The 15377-nt window shown below is 41.9% G+C and overlaps 1 protein-coding gene across 4 annotated transcripts in view; it reads left to right on the forward strand.

Annotated features, from left to right (window-relative positions):
* rapgef4a (Rap guanine nucleotide exchange factor 4a) overlaps positions 1–15358 on the forward strand; it is a 33000-nt gene extending 17642 nt beyond the window's left edge. For 2 of the 4 annotated variants that reach the window (XM_076746969.1, XM_076746972.1), the window contains 26 exons: positions 894–958; positions 2024–2074; positions 2187–2293; positions 3778–3899; positions 4000–4183; positions 4278–4362; positions 4822–4882; positions 5020–5096; positions 5194–5340; positions 7145–7260; positions 9049–9134; positions 9517–9595; positions 9700–9850; positions 10585–10673; positions 10861–10891; positions 10994–11072; positions 11868–12014; positions 12575–12672; positions 12962–13087; positions 13238–13416; positions 13512–13602; positions 13678–13728; positions 13892–13979; positions 14269–14333; positions 14444–14498; positions 14599–15358. In XM_076746969.1, the coding sequence (XP_076603084.1) occupies positions 894–958; positions 2024–2074; positions 2187–2293; positions 3778–3899; positions 4000–4183; positions 4278–4362; positions 4822–4882; positions 5020–5096; positions 5194–5340; positions 7145–7260; positions 9049–9134; positions 9517–9595; positions 9700–9850; positions 10585–10673; positions 10861–10891; positions 10994–11072; positions 11868–12014; positions 12575–12672; positions 12962–13087; positions 13238–13416; positions 13512–13602; positions 13678–13728; positions 13892–13979; positions 14269–14333; positions 14444–14498; positions 14599–14726 (2558 nt within the window). In that variant the 3' untranslated portion in view covers positions 14727–15358. The remainder of the gene's footprint in view (positions 1–893; positions 959–2023; positions 2075–2186; positions 2294–3777; positions 3900–3999; positions 4184–4277; positions 4363–4821; positions 4883–5019; positions 5097–5193; positions 5341–7144; positions 7261–9048; positions 9135–9516; positions 9596–9699; positions 9851–10584; positions 10674–10860; positions 10892–10993; positions 11073–11867; positions 12015–12574; positions 12673–12961; positions 13088–13237; positions 13417–13511; positions 13603–13677; positions 13729–13891; positions 13980–14268; positions 14334–14443; positions 14499–14598) is intronic. The other 2 variants (XM_076746970.1, XM_076746971.1) reach the window with 1 other exon arrangement.
* Positions 15359–15377: the final 19 nt, after the last annotated feature.

Genomic DNA, 15377 nt, shown 5'->3' on the forward strand with positions numbered 1-15377 from the left:
TGTCCTGGAGGAGCACTGTACGAGGTTAAAGCTCGTAACACTGAGAAACAACCACACCCTTAAACCCTCTGCTACATCACGTTGCTGCGCCTGTACAGTACCAACAACGAACAAGTTTAGTCTAGGTTTGTGAATAAAGGTGATTTTCTCGTGCACACACAAGACAAATTATTTATTATGTCAGAGCAATAATAATATGACAGTCATTGAAACGAGGTAGAAATTAATAAAATAAAATAAAATCAATTGAGTGAACAAATGCACAATAGCTGCTGATAAAGTTCTGGGTACATTTTCTGTTTCATAATGGTGACAGAGGTGAATGACGTATTTGGTAAGTTAAATGATCTAAATTTTCAAACAGGAGATACAGAACAACCCCTCCGATGAGAAGTTAAACTTTGGTCCTTATTAATGAGCCCATGGTACTTGAACCGTCTTCTTCTTCTTCTGAAGAGCTTCTTCTTAAGAGGAGATTTAACAAACATGTTTTCATCCCCAGTAGCCTTTTTAAGAATATGCAAAAAGCACATTACTCAAGAATAGTGTAAAGATTAAGCACTGTATTCTATAGTTTCACTGGGAAACACAATGTAAATTAATTGCATCCATTTCCTTGTTTTAAAGTGATATTAAATATGTTCATGCATGCAGTAACACATGTTGTTCTGTATTAGTTTACTCTAAAGTTCATCTTCAAGGGTTGAGTGGGCTTTTCATGGCACATTACATACAGCTTGTTGTTTATGAGTTTGAAATGAGTATGAAATGCTTAATTCTGTACACTCACACGTGCGGTGGCTCTGACCTGTATATTTCCCCTGGGGTTACATTGAGTGAAAATACTCTTTTCAGTGATTTGTTAAATATACTCTCTGTGTTTTTTCCTGTAGGAATGCCGGACAAAGAGAACATAAGCAACAACTCATTTGTTTCAGTCTTGAAACATCAGAATAAGGTAGTTTTATCTGACACACGGGAATTATTTATGTGATTTAGGGTTGCCAAATGTTATGAAAGATGGAGAGAGGCTGTGAGGGTGAGACAGTGCTGGTTTATTGGCCTTGTTCCTGTCCAGCAGAGTGTTAACTCTCTGTGAACAGTTTGGCAGTGGGTTAAATCCAGGCTATAACTCACTCTGTGCCTGACGTAACAGCATCCTTTACCGTAACACACCTCTCCAACAGAGGATGGAAATGAGCCGGAATGTGAAGTTTGTTTAAAGCTGGTCTAAATATACGCAAGATGAGTGGAGTTTTTGTCTCCATCCATATCAGTTCCTGTCCCACCTTTCTCCTGTTGTCGTTTCCTGACCACTTTCTTGATAACGTGGCACTGCAGCAGATTTATGGTGCCCTGTGCTTTGTTCCTACGTAGAGTTGAGACTCAATGGCTACAAGCTTGTTCTGTTATGTAAAAAAACCCCATAGTTTGCTGCTTATGTAACAAACAAACACATATATAACTTACATTAACATATAGACCTGATTAAGTATGAAGACCCAGCTTCTTTGGGTATCGACTGGACCTATTTTCTTGTAAATAAATGATGAACACATAAATGCATGAGTTACGGGGCCCTCTGAATCATGCAGAATGCATTTTAAATGTCACCGTCCCACGGCCCACCCCACGGCCCCAACAGGGATAAAAAAGAAAAGCACTCTTCCATACAGTAATGCACAATATCTGTGTCCCATTTAAGCAATTGAATGCATCAGTCAAGACGCCATAAAATGGACAGCTAATAAACACATAATGACAACTGTGAGTCATGCAGTTGCGGTGAAGGGCAGACATCCTGTGGGCCACAGTGAGAGGAAAAACACCCGATATTTTATTTGTTTGACGTGTTGTTTTCCTGATGTCTTTTTATAGCCAATTACTGAGCCATTGTGTTAAAAAAGTCTTTAACTTCACCTGATTTCTGTGATGTCTTCTGTCATCAGAGGAGCCTCCGTTTCATTGTCATCCATGATATATTTTATTTCAATTCCTCTTATGTTTTCATTTTATTTTGCAGAAGTCATTCATTGAAAGTCCAGTCAAACCCCACCTTAAATGCATTTCTCAGGTAGTAAACTCAATCATCTTCTGTATGTAGGGGCCAATCATTACCTGTCTGTGTGGCAGCTACTCAGCAGGACTCTACGGTGCTGAGATTTAACTTGAACTCCACTGTGCAGGTGCCCTCTGAGAAGATCCTGCGGGCGGGGAAGATTCTCCGTAATGCCATCCTCTCCAGGGCGCCTCACATGATCAGAGACAGGAAGTACCATTTGAAGACGTACAGGTTAGTTGGCATCTTAATTCTTTGATATGTATTTGTAGATTGCGTTATTCAGTTTAGTTCAATTCAAAACACTAAAGTCATCCCTCAAGGACAACATGAGGCACGCAGGCACACATGTAAACAAAATACAAATATATATAATATCATAATATATTGCTAATATATTCATACATTTTATTTCTTAGTTGTGCAGATACATCCAGTCACTCAACAGGCTTTTGATATGACATCATTTTTATTCATTCTGCTGAGAGGAGATATAAGTTACCATCGCTGCCACCCACCCGCAGCTTCTCCTGTAAACCCACAGGAGCTGCAGTGTTTCTGCAAATCTGAGTTTTCATCCTAACACAAACCTCTGTGCTTGAAACACTGCATCATTATTTGTTTGGCTTTTTGATAGCACTGGATTGTACTTCTCTTTCTTCCTTCTTCCTTATCTCTCCCTCTGTATGCATGTGTGCGTGAAGGGCATGAAAAGACTACATCAGTGGGCAGAAATGGAAAATGATTTTCTAGTTGCATTGTACGATGTAGCCCCCTTGTTGTTTTGTTATCGTTCCATTGTGGAAAATTGTGATGAACCACAATACTGTTGCTGTTGTTTACAAAATTATTTATATTGTTTATTATGGATAATTTTTGGGTAGATTTTGGGCACTTACTGGGCTGGAAAACATCAAACCAATCTGGCAACACTGCTCATAGTGATGAACCCACAGAGAATTATCAGCCGACTCTGCAGCTGCCCTCGGCTCTGCACAGCGTTTTAGTGCTTTACTCTTTTGTAGCATTGCGTTGAGAAGCGGCAGGCAGCTGTTTTCAGCGAAATATCTCTAAAAACCCTCTACCTACACTACCTGCCCGGCAACAAATGGCAGACAGACACAGTTAGCGACTAGCTGGTGAATGTAGTGGAGCATTTAACAGCTAAAGATCCAGATATTTCTCTCACGAGTTTGTGGTGACCAAAAAACAGTTAATAGGAGAGTGAATGTTGGACCTCCTGACACAAAAATAACAATTTCAAATGAATTCAAATGTCTCCCTGCCTCTGCTACATATGCAAATAGGTTTGCTAACACATACGAATGGCATATCAGCCCTTGAAGGTGACCACAAAAATCAATGAATACAGCAGCCGCAAAGGACGAGTGGCATCACTGACAATCGTACATTGAAAGTTATCACATCAAATTTTATCTTTTACTGTTTTCCACATGCGTCACTAATATATTTGTCTATATTTTGATCAAGAAACAACACATTTGCATTTTGTTTGTCAAGAAAATGTCATCTTAGTATTTGTATCTTTTGCTCAGCTTCATTATATCTTATTAGATGAATACAGAGGCTGAACGTTCAAGGCAGAGTCTGTTAATAAAACATGAAACAGACAATAAGCCCAAATCAGACAACACATGTCACATACAGTAACTGCTCAGCCTTGTATGAGACGTTATATCGGCTTGTGTCTTTCCCAGGCAGTGTTGCGTGGGGACGGAGCTGGTTGACTGGCAGTTGCAGCAGAGCTCCTGCGTCCACTCTCGTATCCAGGCTGTGGGCATGTGGCAGGTGCTGTTGGAGGAAGGTGTTCTCAACCACGGTGAGACTCCGTGTGATGTCTGTCTCTGCTGCACGCGTGTATGTGAGAAGCCGAGATGTTAGATTCAAGCCCTGCTGTCTGTGCTGTGTTGTTGACACAGTGGACCAGGAGCTGAGCTTCCAGGACAAGTACCTTTTCTACCGCTTCCTTGATGACGAGCAGGAGGACGCTCCTTTCCCCAGCGAGGAGGAGGGGAAGGAGAGCCAAGAGGAGCTGCAGGACACCTTGCTCCTTCTCTCCCAGATTGGACCTGACGCCCACATGAGGATGATTCTGAGGAAACAGTACGGGCGCTAAAGCAGTAGCCTCTAATGTTAAATAAAGTGAATCACTGTGATGGTGTTATGATTTCATTTACATATATTTTCTGTTTTCCAGTCCGTCCGAGAGAACGGCAGATGATTTAGAAATCATTTATGAGGAGCTGCTCCATATAAAGGCCTTATCACACCTATCCACCACTGTGAGTACAGGATGTCACTGTGCAGACATTAAAATTGGTTCTGTCTGCTGCGTCTGCTCAGCTCCTCAGACTCACATTTGAGAGCAGAGTGGTGATAATGAAGGAAACGATGCAAGCATGCAAACACACCTACTGTGCATGTGCAGTCATCTCAGCTCTGATCAACACATCTCTGTAAATGTTTGGATACATGCTCTGCAAGTAAAATCAGGGATTTGTGTTGCTGCAGGGATTCGCTCGACTTGAAAAACAGCTGTGAAATTTTCTGCCTCTTTATGGATTTTAACTCATGTTCAATTTCAGGAAAATGTTTTACACCAGCAGGGTATTGACTAATGGGAAACTTTGCATGCATGGCTGTACTCTTTCTGGCTGCTCCCTGTTGCACTACCACATAAGAAGAGTTTGTGTGAATATTGATCTTCATGAGTCATGAATCTGTCTCCTTTGCTTGCACAGGTTAAGAGAGAACTGGCAGGAGTGCTGATCTTTGAGTCTCATGCAAAGGGAGGAACAGTGTGTAAGTAATGTGACCCTGATGAGCTTTCCCAAAAACCTGATCGGGTGGATGAGCTTTTCACAAAAGCTGAATTAAATTTATAAATCCCAGATTAGGGTATGTCAGACTGCCTAAGCTTTGTTTCTTTTCTCTCTCAGTGTTCAGTCAGGGGGAGGAGGGCACGTCGTGGTACATTATCCTAAAGGGCTCAGTCAATGTCGTCATCTATGGAAAAGTAGGTATTTGTCCAGATGAAATCACACTATTTGTTGATTCTTTAGCACCGGTCGATGACATTGATCAGTAACTGATCGGTACACTGTGTTGCACAGGGTGTTGTTTGCACCCTTCATGAAGGAGACGACTTTGGAAAGCTCGCTCTTGTCAATGATGCCCCCCGCGCTGCCTCCATTGTCCTGCGAGAGGACAACTGTCACTTCCTGAGAGTAGATAAGGAGGACTTCAACAGGATTTTGAGGGTGAGTTTCTATTTACCGTTCGTAAAAAAGCGCTATTGCCCTCTGTTGGCAAAAACTCAGCAATGCAGCCATAACGGTTATTTAATGTGCCCTTTGAGATAGCACTCCAGACCCCTGCACTCATTAGCTTAGTCATCCTGCTAAATGTGAAATGTATTGCTCATGATTTGTGCTACTTCAAGCTAGAAATAAAAGGAAGATTTGCTGTAATCAGCTGTGGATGCCAACTTGCAAGCTCTGAGGCCTACAGCAGCAGAGATTTGACAATATGAACCAGTGTGAATGGCTGTCGTCTCTGTGGTGAGGGACAGAGGGCTGAAAATGATGCTCCACAATATCCTCTTTAAATGGCTTGAATATGCGATAAAGATCAGTAATTGCAATAATGGTAGATAAGGTAATCACATATTTTTAAGAACCATTTTATAATCCTCTCAAGCAGCTTTAAGGTTGTTGAGATCATCCTGTTTCAGCATGAATTCCTGTTCTGTACTGGTTTCCTCCAGCTTGTCAATGACGCTATCAGCCCAGTCACCAGAAGACAGTGTTGTACATTTAGACATGAAAATGTGAAATTTGTACATTTCATATTTATCAAATCAACAACAGTAAGTGACATAGTTCAGCTGTATATGAAAATCAGCGTCTCTCTCCGGAGGAGGGGGTGATGATGGCTCAGAGAGCCGACTGCTGAGCAGCCAGGCAGAAGATTTACTGTTCAAGCTGTGTTTGTGGCTGCTTTACTGGACATTTTTAATGAGATGTTGGGATATTTTCCAGCTGTGTTTGTGGCGACTGAACCAGGTATTTTAAGCCAAAAAAAAAAAAGGGATCTTTTCCCGAAACCAAGTGATTTTTGTACCAGACCTTAACCGCAGCGTTGTCACAACATAAAACTGAGAACTGAAACTTAAAGAAGCATAAAGCTTGAAAGTAAAGAGAAGCTTCAACACATTCGTGGTTTGCAGAGTCTTAAAGTGCCAACGTTTATTCTGGCGACTGGGTTGAGGCTAAGTGACATCTATATACTCAATAAAATATCTCAGGCTGATGCTTTTGTTATCTTTGGAAACACTGTGCGTGTTTGGCTGCACGGAACGAGTTTGTATAGAAGCCAACCCGCTCCCTCATAAAGGGTGTAAGCTTGTATGTTTGTAACAATAATATTGAGATATAATCCAGGAAAAACGGTAAGAACTTACTGAGTAGTAAGAATTTTTCATCAAAAAATTGACATGACTTATGGAAAAGCAGTCATACTAGACAAGGTCTGTCTTAAGACTCACAGCTTATTATTTGGTATTATTGCATTGTCAGGAACTGTGTATAAACTTCCTGCTTGCTAAGGTCAGTGTGGCTGTCTGCTGACTGTACGCCGGACAAGCCAACTAATCCACTCTGCTCAAAGACCAGGACCCAGTGTCACACCACTGTGTCTGTGCCTGATTCAGAGGGCAGAGGGTCAAAGCCTGACAACAGGCTGTGAGCTCATTAAAAGTTGACTTTTTAGAGATACATCCAAGCATATGAAGTACATTTTTCTGATAGTACTTACATGCCTAACTACAGTTTATGACATGCCATTGTCAGTTATGATGGCATGCGCTCACATTCACTAAAACAGAAATAGACTCAGATTGAACTACACGCAACCTCCCAGTGTATTGTAAACAAGCTGTTGCATTGTGTTGAGCTTTCTTTATCTGATCACACGTCTTCATCAGCTCACACAGCCTCACGTTCATGCTGTGTAGTAAAATACATAACGTGTGTGTATACACTGTGTGTGTGTGTTTGTGAGCAGGACGTGGAGGCCAACACGGTGCGTCTGAAGGAACACGGTCAGGATGTTCTGGTGTTAGAAAAGAGTCTGAGCAGCAGCCGAACCTCCAGCCATAGAGCCTCATCCTCCCACTACAAGTAAATCTGCCCACAGCCCACTGCACTTCACACAGCTGAGCTTAATTTATGTGTGTGTGTGTGTGTGTGTGTGTGTGTGTGTGTGTGTGTGAAGGTGTTTGTTGAAATGGCAACACTTTAGGTTCCCGTATTTAGCATTAATAAACAGTATATTGACATTGAATGAATTATTTATATCACCCTGTAATATGCTTATAGCTGTGAAAGTGACAACAAACAACATTTTAAAAATGCAGTCTGATATAATGTTAAAATCCCATATGACTTGATGTTAGTGTAGATTTTTTTGATTTTCTATTTTTTCTATATAAAAGCCTCATCTCACCTATCCATCACTGTGAGTACTGGATGTCACTGTGCAGATAGTAGAATTGTTTCTGTCTCCTGCGGCAGTAAAAACCATATTTAGCGCCTCAGACTCTTGTCATATTTAAGAGCAGAGTGGTGATAGTGAAGGAAAAGATGCGAGCATGCAAACTGCACACACGCACTGTGCATCTACAGTCATCTCAGCAGTGATCAACACATCTTTATAAATGTTTAAAATCATGAATTTGTATTACTGCAGGGATTCACTTAACTTGAAAAACAAGATCTGTGAAATGTGCTGCAAAGTGGCTGCCTTTTTATGGACTTCAACTCACATTCAGTGTGAAGAAAAAATGCTTTACACCAGCGAACCTCATGTCAATATTACAGCCAACAATATTTACTCCATCTCTAAATAGTCTCTGAATATCTGACCCCTTCCTGTCTGTGGCTCTGAGCAACAAGCCCATTCAGTCGTATTGAGGATCTTTTAGGGACTATTTCCAGCTGTGGATTAATACACGTTTGGTGCTCTGATGATATTTTACAGCGGCGCATATGTATGTGGGGTTGACCTGAAATCAGCTGCAGTGCTATTGTTAATTGTAGGAACATGTCAGCCAGTGCATATTTTCTATGTTTTAACAGTTTTTTCTGAGTGGAGCCCTGAGGCACAGAGGAATTACTCACACCAGTCTTTGGATGACTCATTCTTGACCTTAGTCTTTGTTGACTCAGTGTTGTTTGGGGGATTTTCGTGGGTTTGTTGACAATAAGAAAAATATAGAATATCACCAATCTTCCCGTTAAATACAATGAAAGTGCCCAGTGAATCCCATTTTCATCAGCCAGCGTGGCCAGCTGATGAAAATGCTTCCTGACAGCACGGACAGCACGAGCGCAGAGCGGCCCTGTGCGCTGCGGCCAACCAGTGTTATCTTAATGGAGGCATCTGTCACTGCACTGTGGTCGCTGTAATATAGAGAGACACATTAATGGTAATGATGGCCCTAGCTCCTAGGGGAAAAAGAAGGCCTGGCAAGTCATAATTACTTGTTCGGGGTCGCCCTCTAATCAACTGTGCTCCTCACACATGAGAGTGTCAAGACTGTGTTCTCCCTCCTGAGTGGGGAAGACACAACATGGCTTCTGCACCTCCCTCTTGTGATGCTGTTATCAAGTAATGAAAACTACCGAGGCTGGATTGTGTTGATTTTCCTTCACGCAGAAGATGCCCCCACATTTTTTTTTTTTTTTTTTTTTTTGTGGCTTTTTCTGACAGCTCTTAGCCCAGACTCCCCTCAATCTTGAGCCAGCCGAGAACTCTGTGATTGTAAATAGGATTGTTATCAAATGAAGCAATCACAGACACGCGTTCAAGTAAGACAAATCAGTTGAGGGCCATAGCCGTGGCTTTAAGCATTAAGAGCCAGTGTTTCTTGATTAGTGAAGGGTGTGTTTTATTCCGTGTTGCTCCAGATACAAGGTAATGTCGGGGACTCCGGAGAAGATTTTAGAGCACCTCCTCGAAATGATGCGACTGGATTCTCATTTCACAGAGTCAGGTACTGCTCAGCATGCATCATTCAGTCCGTCAGATTAGTGCCATCTAACACAATCTATCAATATGATGATCATTTACTGTGAAGGGTGTTCTTCTATGCCGCGTATTTATTTTCTCCTCCTCGCTCTCCCTCAGCGTTTCTCCCCTCTGTCCTCTGCCTGCTGCTTTGCACTGACCTGTTTGTTCTCATCTATAATTAGCCACACATCACAGAGCTGATCTAATTACTCCCGCTTGTGTGGATACATATGGTTTTCATTTGCCCGCAGAGGTGACAGACACAGGGCCATGTGGATCGAGGCCTGCTGGACACGCTTTGATCTGCACTTACACTGGAGTCACAGGTGTTTGACGTAACCTTCTGTCTTTTTTTTTGGTCACAGACTCAGCCTTAGATGACTTTGTGCTCACGCACTGTGTCTTCATCCCAAACAGTCAACTATGTCCGGTGTTGATGGCCCAATATCCTTTCGGCACTGTGCTACCTAAACAGTCGTGAAACTGACCTGAAAAAACCCTTCCTGTCCTGCTGTCTTGCATTGTTTTGATCTTTAACTGCTGTGCACCTACCACGCCCAGGCCTCGCAGGGCTCTGAACAGGAAAAGCTGGACTACACACTTAACAACAAGCGCAGGGTGATCCGCCTAGTGATGCAGTGGGCTGCTCTGCATGGAGATCACCTGCAGGAGGAGGATGTCTCAGTGGCCTTCCTAGAGGTCGGTACGACAGTATAACCGCAGACCTAACTACAGTATAATAAGAATGCAGTACAATTATATCACCAATGTGTTGCAAATATGCTTACAATGAAGTGAAATTAAAGTACACTTTCATTTAGCATGCTAGTAGTGTATTCCAAAGGACTTGAAAATAAGTGGACTTTTCATAAGTACAATAATAAGTACAAGTGAAATAAAATTTTGTGGTAGTGACTGATCAACTGATTTTGCACGTTGGCTACACAAACAGCCTTTAACCTTAAGGCACCTTCATTTACGACAGCACCCCCTGTCTCAGAGGGGTCCAGTTACATCGTCCAGTTGGTAGAAATAAATGAACACCTGTCAGAAAGGAGACTTCTGAGCGACCACGGTGTAGAACAGATTTTATACTGTTGGTCTGAGGTTCACAACACAAATGACTCTTATTAATTGTTTACAGTATGATGTAATGTATGCACAGTTGTACTGACTGTTAGTTTGTACTTACTGGCTGCTCAGGGCAATAAGACCGGGTAATAAATACTGACTGCATTCACATGTTTGTCCTTGTACTTGCGTGTGTGATGTGACTCCAGATGTTACACTGAGTGAGTATATGGTGCCTGATACAGCAGTGATTGGTCACTCAGTACCAGCAGGGTACGGTGACTACATCCACCATACTTTTTGTTTGCACGTTAAACTTCATTTGAACCTCGTTTTTATTCAAAGCTTTTTGTGTTTTGCAGGAGTTTCTCATGGCTGTATCTAATGATGCCAAAGTGATTCCAGCCCTCAGGGATCAACTAACAAGACTGGAGAGAATTGTAAAGCAAAAGTAAGTTAGCGGTTTTAAGCAGCTGCTAGATAGATGTATTTATCATTTTGAAGTCATCATGATGCTCCTGTATGTGTTCAGAATTAAAAAGCATCGTCCTGGTGATTGTTTTCTCTTCAGGTTTAATTGGTAGCTGAACTAACGTACACAGCCTTCGCTTAATTGTTGTTCTTTTTTCTTGTTTTAGCACTGAAGATGCCAGAGTCTCACAGAAAAAGGTATAATCTGACCCGTTTCCACTGAAATGAAAGTTTATGTGTAGATTTTATTGTGTTGTATGAAAATGTTTTGATGCTTGAATCTGTCCAACTTTGTCGCAGCACAAAGTTCTTCTGCGGCAGTTCAGTATGGGAGATGAGAAGCTTCAGAAACGTCAGCCAATCAAGAGTAACGATGAAAGTGAGTAAAGGACGTGTCTGCACATATTTGGGTCGGTGTCTGATGCTCTGAGGATCATACATGCTGCTGTCTGTCACTGTTTGAAGGTCAGTGTTTCTGTTCATTTTAAAGCAGCAGCAGATGGTGTCAGTGCTATGTAGACAAGGGTTATAGTGGGTATTTTCATAGAGAGACTGTTTGAAACTCAGACACTCAGTGAGGAATCTAATGTCAGAATATCATTCATTCTTCATTTTGCCTCTCGAATCTGTCTCCAGATGACACAGTGAATTGATATGTGGCTCTTAATACATCTGTGATCGACATATTTTGTTGATATTTTAAGTTTGGTTGCCAGCTGTCATTTACCTGCAGCTGATTCCCATGTAAAACCACAAAACCACTTCCTCTTTCTTTCTGTGTAAAAGGAAATGAGTCATTGCGTTTCTTTACTGCAGGACATTTATCAGATCTCACTGAACATAGCTGAACTTTAATCCAGTGAATTTAAACCTCTATGACTCATGAGGCCTTAAAGCAATGTGGGTTGTGTCAGTTAAAAGGTAAAACTATCCCAGATTGCACAAGAAATTCAAATATTAGAGAAAAGTCTGAACAAAACATACAATATTTGTGTAAATGTGTTTTTATATCTTTTCCCATCTTGTCAATCACCTCATGACCCCTTGGATGTATCTAGAGACTTCTACATTTGGAGTACACTGCATTAGTCCAGCCAGCTTTCCTGCACTGCTTTGCAGCTCCCTCATTCCTTCTCGCTGACAATCCCATATTTTCTCTGATTCACGCCTCCAGTTCTGCTCAAAGTCTACTGCTGTGACCACACCTACACAACAATCCGTGTCCCTGTGGCCGCCTCCGTCAGGGAGGTCATCAGTGCTGTGGCCGACAAGCTGGGGTCAGCGGAGGACCTGCTCCTGGTCAACCTCAGTTCGGCAGGAGGTGAGAGCGGCAGCAGCTACATGTTAATGAAATGATTGGAGGCGGCACAGCGGAGAGACCGAGCGGGGTATTATACTAATGAACCCCTGGCTGATACAATGAGAAATTAGCTGTCTTTTGCTGGGAGTTTGCTGACTGTGAACAGCTGCTGCAGAGGTCCTAAAGAATGGCCTTTGAAGCAGCTAGAGAAAACCTGAGCTCAGTTTTTCTCATAACAGCAAGTTGGTGTTGGAGGCTGCTCCTCACTGTAGCGATGTTCCATTGTCTGCGTCAGGAAGCAGCTCTCACTCGTCCACACTTAACCTCCACCGTCCTTATCAAGGCCAAGTAAACAAACAGAGAGCTGTAGCTGCTATCTTGCTTGGAGTTGATTATCACGGAGCTCATATAGTGTATCTCAAACCAATATGGCGTTTATAAGACTGCCACTAGCTTCCACGTGTTATTAATTTGGCATGAAATAGCTCTTGTAGGACAGATATTGGGCTATGATATTACGGTATTGTCCACCATCACGACCATCATCATCATGCCCTGGCATGTCGTGTTTTATGCCACAGAAAAAGTCATCTTCAAGCCCAACGATGTGTCAGTGTTCTCCACACTCAGCGTAAATGGACGGCTGTTTGCCTGCAGGAGGGATCAGCTGGATTCTTTGGTGGGTTAACATCACATCATATAAAATATTCTCATGATGTAAAAGAGGGTTCACTCAACTGTATGCATAGCTCTACATCTGCACATCTGTTACTCTGAAATTTGTCGCTCTAAACACACGTTCTTCATATTATTCACTGTAAATTTGTCCTCCGTGCTTTTAGAATCCAGCTAGCTTGTAAGCGACCTTGTGAATATACAGAATTCTTTATATCTGCATATGTGATTCTTGTCTTTTCCATTACTTTGTTTTAATATTTTAATGTATTTTGGCTCATGTTGTTTCCTAGACCCCTTTACCTGAGCAGGAGGGCCCCTCTACAGGGCTCTTAGCCAGCTTTGAGTTAATGAGCTCTAAGGATGTGGCTTACCACATGACTTCCTATGACTGGGAGCTTTTTCACTGTGTACATGAGGTAAGACTATTAGCAGAACTGATTCATTATATGACGTCTCCTATAAACTGTTTTAAATTTACAGCTGTTACATCTAAGTTATTGTGCTCTGGTTTCTGATCCAATATGCTGTCCACAAGAGGCTCAGTTGTGTTTTTCTTCGTCCAACAGCTTGAACTCATCTACCACACCTTCGGGAGGCAAAACGTGAAGAAAACCACGGTGAACCTGGACCTGTTCCTGAGGAGGTTTAATGAGATTCAGTTTTGGGTGATCACAGAGATATGTCTGTGTTCTCAGCTCAGCAAGAGGGTGCAGCTTCTCAAGAAGTTCATCAAGATCGCCGCCCAGTAAGTGGACTTTGCTTGATCGTGTTTTCTTTGACTCAGCTTGCAGTTTTGGTTATTGGCTGCTCTGACTTGCCTTTTCATGTTTGCTGTCAAAGCTGTAAGGAGTACAGGAACCTGAACGCCTTCTTTGCCATCGTTATGGGACTGAGCAACCCAGCAGTGTGCAGGTTGAATCAGACCTGGGAGGTGGGTACCTGTCTGCAGTCCATATAACTCTGATGCTGCCTGCAGATTAACCTTTAGTCTCATGTGTTTTCACAGAAACTTCCCAGCAAGTTCAAGAAGTTTTATGGGGAATTTGAAAACTTGATGGTAAGTTAAACTCATTTTGTCTTTGTTTTGCACACAAATTGAACATCAGCCTTCATGCACTGTCAGCTGGTCGAGTGCGAGTTTAGCAGCATCGTCCTCGGCTGTGATGGATCTGTTTAACACGACGACGGCAGATCTCAGAACAGTGTGATTGTTTCCACAGGACCCGTCCAGGAACCACCGGGCGTACCGACTGACAGTTGCCAAGCTGGAGCCTCCCATCATTCCCTTCATGCCGCTGCTGATCAAAGGTCAGAGTTGTTTATTTGATGACTGTTAACTTTTAATGTAACATCACTTTGACCTGGACGTCGCTGTTGTTCTGTCGTTAAACTGCTCCTGCAACAGCTGTAACCCTCCAAATCTTCACTTCGCTCTTAAATCAGAGTCAGTGACATCTTTTAAATGACTTCACATAATGAAGCACTGTATAAATAAAGTTTTCTTCTTCTTCTTCTTCTTCTTCTTCTTCTTATTATTATTATCATTATTATCATTACTACTACTTCTTCTCACTGTATGTCCTTGTTTTCCTTCCAGACATGACATTCACTCATGAGGGCAACAAGACATGTATTGACAGTTTGGTCAACTTTGAGAAAATGGTGAGGCCTTATTGATTCTTAATAAGTGTTGCAGTGTCACATTATTTTGTAACACATGGTGTAAAATTGATTTAGCCAGTCAGTTAATTGTGTTGCTCTTTGTCTTCCAGCGGATGATAGCTAACACAGTGAAGATAGTGAGATACTGTAGGAGCCAACCATTCAGTAAGCACGCGCCCCAAAAGTCTGATAACAAATAATACATTTAACTTAGAGGATTCTCTGCTGGGGTCTTAATATTTACTTATCTTTCCTATTTAATCAGGCCCGGATTCACCTCTGGCCAGCAAGAGCCACCCAGAAGTTCGGACTTACGTTCGTCAGCTCAACGTGATCGACAACCAAAGGACGCTAACTCAGCTCTCTCATGGACTTGAGCCCCGCAGGTCTTGAAACCACTCAGGGACAGAAATGTTACGCTCCGATGCTGCTTCTCTACATGACACGTGCTTGCGTTGGGATGAATTTACTCCAACACAGGCAATCACATGGAGGACCTAATGATGTATCAGATAATGAGATATTGTTTCAGACGCCGTTGCCTGACTTGTTAAGCCTTTTATTACAGTAATTTGTGGTATTTTAACAACAGTAATTGTTGGTGGGTGAAGTACCTCTCGTATCACTGTGCCGCAGATATCGCCATCATCTCCAAGTCAAACAAGAGCGACAGTTGAAGAAATTAACAGTCTTCCGGGGATCTCATTCATCAGATTAACGTTTCAGATGTAAACACTATGTGACGCTGACGCTTTAAAAATGCAAAGTCTCGATATTCCTGATATTCAGTTGTTTCGTATCTTTTGTATCAAACAATATTTATACATATTTAAGGTTGTGAGAATCTTATGTGTTGTAAACTATATACAAATATTTATTTTGACCTCTGCATGCAAACAATTCTTATGATTGTTTGACTTTTTATTCATGTGAGCACATTTCTCTTTGGAAGTCTGAGATACAGTAACTGTCTGAAAAACTTTTGTGTGCTTTAAGTATTAAATATTTTAGATGTATTTGTGCAACACATTGTCTTTATTGTTT

Source organism: Chaetodon auriga, chromosome 13 (genome assembly GCF_051107435.1).
Source record: "Chaetodon auriga isolate fChaAug3 chromosome 13, fChaAug3.hap1, whole genome shotgun sequence".
NCBI lineage: Eukaryota > Metazoa > Chordata > Actinopteri > Chaetodontiformes > Chaetodontidae > Chaetodon > Chaetodon auriga.